The sequence below is a fragment of the Cyprinodon variegatus genome, unplaced genomic scaffold, assembly GCF_000732505.1.
Source record: "Cyprinodon variegatus isolate N-32 unplaced genomic scaffold, C_variegatus-1.0 Scaffold1140, whole genome shotgun sequence".
Taxonomy (NCBI): Eukaryota; Metazoa; Chordata; class Actinopteri; order Cyprinodontiformes; family Cyprinodontidae; genus Cyprinodon; species Cyprinodon variegatus.
In genome coordinates, this window is record NW_015151593.1 from 84,334 (window position 1) to 89,841 (window position 5,508).

At 54.3% G+C, this 5,508-nt stretch overlaps 1 protein-coding gene across 1 annotated transcript in view; it reads left to right on the top strand.

The window, feature by feature from the left end:
* The window catches only part of mdn1 (midasin AAA ATPase 1), a 74,855-nt gene that overhangs the window by 67,121 nt on the left and 2,226 nt on the right, over positions 1-5,508 (top strand). The window contains 15 exon segments of the mRNA XM_015400729.1: positions 270-405; positions 523-692; positions 791-925; positions 1,059-1,200; positions 2,378-2,664; positions 2,741-2,908; positions 2,985-3,086; positions 3,170-3,365; positions 3,441-3,605; positions 3,684-3,838; positions 3,914-4,003; positions 4,092-4,207; positions 4,288-4,462; positions 4,576-4,649; positions 4,759-4,873. Coding sequence (XP_015256215.1) covers positions 270-405; positions 523-692; positions 791-925; positions 1,059-1,200; positions 2,378-2,664; positions 2,741-2,908; positions 2,985-3,086; positions 3,170-3,365; positions 3,441-3,605; positions 3,684-3,838; positions 3,914-4,003; positions 4,092-4,207; positions 4,288-4,462; positions 4,576-4,649; positions 4,759-4,873 — 2,226 coding nt within the window.

Sequence of the window (5,508 nt, forward strand, 5' to 3'; positions counted from 1 at the left end):
GCGACAGATCGGATGATGTAACACTAAGAGGAGGGACACAGGAGCAGTGGGAGAGAGGAGGAAATAAAACACTGACTCAAATACTCTGAACACAAATAGCTGCACCCAACCTCTGTTACCTTTGGCTAAAATAAATGAGCGGAAAAAAGCAGAGATTATTGGTGGGGACTGTCCCCACCCGGCCAAAGTCTGTGGGGACATGTCCACACCAGTCCTTCAGAAAGTTACACCTGTGATACAGACTGCTAACCTCTGACCTTTCCCTCCAGGTGGAGGACACCTTCCAGGAGGGGGTGGAGAAGGAGGAGCAGCAGGATAAAGAAAACATCAAGAGTGAAGACAATGCCATTGAAATGTCTGAAGACTTTGATGGACGGGTGCATGATGGAGAGCAGAATGAAGCCGGTGAGTGGAGCTGAGGGCCAGAAGTCTGCTGGTGTAACCTTTGACCTTCTCTCTGTTTAGATGTTAGTGTTTCCCCGCTCAGATCAATGACCCAAAGCTTCTCTGGATGCTTTACAGGTGAGGAAGAGGAGTCTGAGGAGGAGGATAAAGAGGAGCTGGATAAAAAGATGGGAGACCTGGGAGAAGGTCAGACGGACACTTTGGACGAGAGAATGTGGGGTGATGATGAAGATGATGAGGAAGAGGGGAGTGATAAGGAAGAGGAGTCTGGACAGGGCATGGATCAGGTACCGCTCAGCAGGGTTCCTCCTGGGATGAAGATGATGGGAACGCTGGTTTTTCCAGGAGGAAGCACTAACCGTCGCCTTCTATGACGATTTCTCAGGGAGAATCCGAACTGGTTGCCAAGGACGACAACTTGGATGCAGCAGAGTCCAACATGGAGAAGAAGAAGAGCCAGGAGGAGGATGAACAGATGTGTGAGGAGGAGGCGGAGAAGATCCACGAGCAAGGAGATCAGGTGACTTTAGATCTGAGGAGAAACTCCACTAGAGAATCAAATCATGAAACCTTCCAAATATCTGGTAGATCTCCAGAGATCTCATTCTGGGTTTAGAGACAATAACTAATATCTGAGGTCTTCCTTTTCGCAGAGAGAGTTTGATGAGAATGAGGTGGACCCCTTCCACGGTCAGCAGGACAAGAGACCGGAGCCAGAGGCCATGGATCTGCCAGAGGACCTCAACCTGGACCAGGATGAAGAGGCTGGAGAGGATGAGGAGTGCGAGGGAGATGGTAAGGGCTGCTGCTGATCAACGTTTCCTGCTGCTTCCTGAGCAGATCAGGAAAAAAACAACTTTTATCAGCTGATCTTAACCCCAACTGTTCAGACCGATGCTCTAAACTGGAGCTGTGTGTCCAGTTTAGTATGGCTTCCATCGTGGTTTTTTTGTTGCGCATGTCTGATGGTTTCCCCTGAAGGTACCAGTTAAATGAACTAAATGAAATCCTCTCTGGAAGCTCTTCTTCTTCTTCTGTGTTTCAACTCTTTTAAAACAGCCTCCAAACACATAAATTGTGAGACTCCTGTCACACTGTGCTGATTTATCTGCCTGACGTCCCAGAATCTCCTAAAACGCTGCCATACGCTGAACTTTCTATGGATTTTTTCTATTTTTGTCGTATACATAGAGTATTCATAATGATTCCAGAACTTCTGTCCAACGACAGCCTAACTTCTGCATAACGCACGGCAGCATAATGCCCATGAAATAATGGACAAGCATCATTTTATGGGCATTAGGAAGCATCAATTAAAGATGCTTCCCTCAGGAGGCGCCCAGTCTGCATAAAATGATGTCTTTGATCGCAGTATTAACCCAGCTGCTGTTTACCACCCGGCAAAAAAAAAAAAAAGAAGAAAGAAAAAGAAAGCTTTTGATGTCATCAGATTGAGCGTCATGTCTGCTAGGAAGTGTGTTGGTGGTGGGCGTGAACGCAGGGAGGATCCATCACCCTCACCTTCTGGCTCACCCTATGATGGGGATGAAGTCTGGAGGAGAACTGACGGTTTCCTCCTGTGAACCCCCTTTATACCAAAACGCTGCCAATACGCCATTATACAGTAGCTGGAAGTTAGAAACACGTTCAGCGCTCGTCTGGAACACGTCAGATACCTTGATATGCTTGGAGAGAAGTTCTGGATAAGTTACGCAGAAGTTACTCAGAGGTTTAGGATCAGCTAGACGCCACGACTGATGAAGAACTGACACTGAACGGATGACGACCATCAGATACCTGACCTGGAACTGTCGACTTGTTTCAGTGTGCTCATAACTTTAACAAAACGTATTCCAGCGTTTTTAGCAGGTTTTCCGTACGTCAGGCAGATGCTGGTCTAAATCATCAAGGTCTGACAGGAGCTTGAATTCCATCTTTCCACAAACTCTGATTCTGGTTTTGGACTTTTCAGAGGAGAACCCGTTAGATATCGCTGACAAAGCCCCGGAACCGGAGGAGAAAGAAGGAGAACAGAAAGATGGAGAGGAAGAGGAGCCGGGAGACACTGAGATGGAGGAGAACCCCAGAGAGGAGGAGCCACAGACTGAGGAGGAGGAGGAGGAGAAAGGACAGGAGAAGGTATCAGGAGAGGAGGAGGCTGCTGATGAGGAGGAAGAAAAGGAGGGGGAGGAGGATAAGGAGGGACGGGAAGAAAGAGAGGAGGCGACTGCACCGAAGGACGGCGGAGATAAAGCGAAGGTCTGGATGTGAACGGATGTTTGTGAATCTGTGAAGATCACAGGAACCGTTAACTCAGCTCCGTTTGCTCCATCAGGCGGAACAGGAGGAGGAGGAGGAGGAGGAGGAAGGGGACGACGAGGAGCCTGCTTCTGCTGAGAGGAAGGAGCACAGCGCGGACGGTCAGACTGGAGAGGAGAACATTCAGAGCGAGGCGGCGGTGGAGCTGGCGGGGGCGGCTTCAGAGAGAGACCAGGCCAAGGAGGTAACGGAGGATCCAGGTCTGTGGCTTTGGTTTCCCTCCTGGATGATTACTGACTGCTCCCCCCCACCCCCTCTAGGAGCATGGCAGTGGAGCGGCTGACGCCAGCCAATCAGAGGGCCACCAGTCCAAGCTGACGGCCAGGATGGCCTCACAGACACAGACTCGGAGCAAGACGCAGGTACGGCTGCTGCGGCGCTTCTCGTTAGTTCACCTTTCGGTTCTTTTCCTCTGAAACGATCTCGTCACGCCGTCCCTTCTCAGAGCTACAAGAGGAAACCCGGCCGAGCAGATAAGGAACGGTCCACGGGCGACTACAACGAGCGCGTCAGCAAGCGCCTGCGTACGGTGGAGGGCAGCCAGGAGCGCACGGAGAACAGGCAGACCGAAGGCCAGCAGGAGTCAGAGCTGTACGAACACATCAAAGATGGAGAGGCGGCGTACGACGCGCAGACTTACGGTCGGTGGTCTGCCTCACTGCCGGCGTCCTGATCCGCCTCCGATACCCAATAACCGCTCTGATAACCGCTTTCAGATGTCGCCAGTGCGGAGCAAGAAAAGGCAGCAGGACCTCAGAGGGACCAGGAGGAGGAGGAGGATGTCGCCATGGAAACGGAGGACCACGAGGAACAGCTGAAATCTGCTGACGTAGAGGAGCTGAAGCCTGACCGCCTGGACGCTGCCAAGTTCTCCCAGAAAGGTTTCTGTTGTTCTTATTTTTCATTGGTGGCTGCGTCTCCCTCCAGTAACCCGCTTCTACGTCCTCATTGGTCTGCAGGTGTGGAGGGCGGAGAAATGGAGGCGCAGCAGCAGGATGAGGAAGACGAGAGGCCGAAGGACCGACAACATCAACCTGTAGAGGAGGAGCGAGCTGAAAGAGGCAGAGAATCCAGCATCCATACTGTTCCTGAGCTCCTGCTGCACCCGGTGCAGGTAGGATGAGGCCCGGGTTTGAAACGGCGTCCGTCCAGCAGGCTGAGCCTCTAACGGCCGATTTTCCTCCTGCAGAAACCAGAGCGAGACCCAGAGGAGCTGAGGAGGGAGATGGAGCTGCAGCTGGAGTCCTGGAGGAGACTAGCTCCGGGTTCTCAGGAGGAGGTGAGTAGAGTGTGAAACATTTAGGATGCCTCTGATCCTGGAGAGGATGTGATGTCAGACTGGACCCTGATGTCGTGCTTGTTCCCAGGAGGCAGCAGCAGCCTCCATGTGGCTCCGGTACCAGACTCTGACCTCGGCTCTGTCGCAGCAGCTCTGCGAGCAGCTCCGCCTCATCCTGGAACCCACGCAGGCCGCCAAGCTCAGGTCAGACCTCAGACAGCCGCTTCACATTGACGTGCCCCACCCCCACCGATGATGATTATGTGTGTGTGGCCTCTCCTCAGGGGGGATTACCGCACAGGGAAGCGTCTGAACATGCGGAAGGTCATCCCGTACATCGCCAGCCAGTTCCGCAAAGACAAGATCTGGCTGAGAAGGACCAAGCCCAGCAAGAGAGAGTACCAGATCTGTCTGGCAGTGGACGACTCCTCCAGCATGGTGGACAACCACTCCAAGCAGGTAGGAGGCCTGAGGAGGGGGCTGAAGGGAGGGGGGTGCAGTAACCTCTGAAACATCTTAGTCATGGAAACCCATAAAGTTCTGCTTCTAACGGATCCTCTCCTGTCCTACAGCTGGCGTTTGAGTCGCTGTCTGTGATCATCAACGCCCTCACCCTGCTGGAGGTGGGACAGGTGTCTGTGTGCAGGTGACTCCACAGCTTCTGCCTTTTCATGCTGCTGCATTCACTCAGAAATGATGTGATATTGGCCCAGTCAGGAGGATAAATCATTCAGAGTGTAACTTGTTGTTTCTAGTTTTGGCGAGCAGATGCAGCTCCTGCATCCTTTCCAGCAGCAGTTTAACGACGAGTCCGGCGCGCGAATTCTCCGCCTCTGTCAGTTCCAGCAGAAGAAGACCAGGATCGCACAGGTGGGAGTTCATCCTGAAACCCTGCTGTCTGGGCTGAAGGCCGCAGAGGTCAACCGCCAGCCACGGAGGTTGGAGGTCAACCCCTGGCCGCGAGACTCGACCCCTGGCGGCAGAGGTTGACCTCTGGTCGCGGGGCTCGACCTCTGGCCGCGAGANGCAGAGGTTGACCTCTGGTCGCGGGGCTCGACCTCTGGCCGCGAGACTCGACCCCCAGTGGCAGAGGTTGACCTCTGGCCGCAGAGGTTGACCTCTGGTCGCGGGGCTCGACCTCTGGCCGCGAGACTCGACCCCTGGTGGCAGTAGTCGACCTCTGGCCACGAGACTCGACCCCTGGCGGCAGAGGTTGACCTCTGGCCGCAGGGCTCGACCTCTGGCCGCGAGACTCGACCCCCAGTGGCAGAGGTCGACCTCTGGCCACGAGACTCGACCCCCGGTGGCAGAGGTTGACCTCTGGTCGCGAGGCTCGACCTCTGGCCGCGAGACTCTATCCCCGGTGGCAGAGGTTGACCTCTGGTCGCGGGGCTCGACCTCTGGCCGCGAGACTCTATCCCCGGTGGCAGAGGTTGACCTCTGGTCGCGGGGCTCGACCTCTGGCCGCGAGACTCTATCCCCGGTGGCAGAGGTTGACCTCTGGC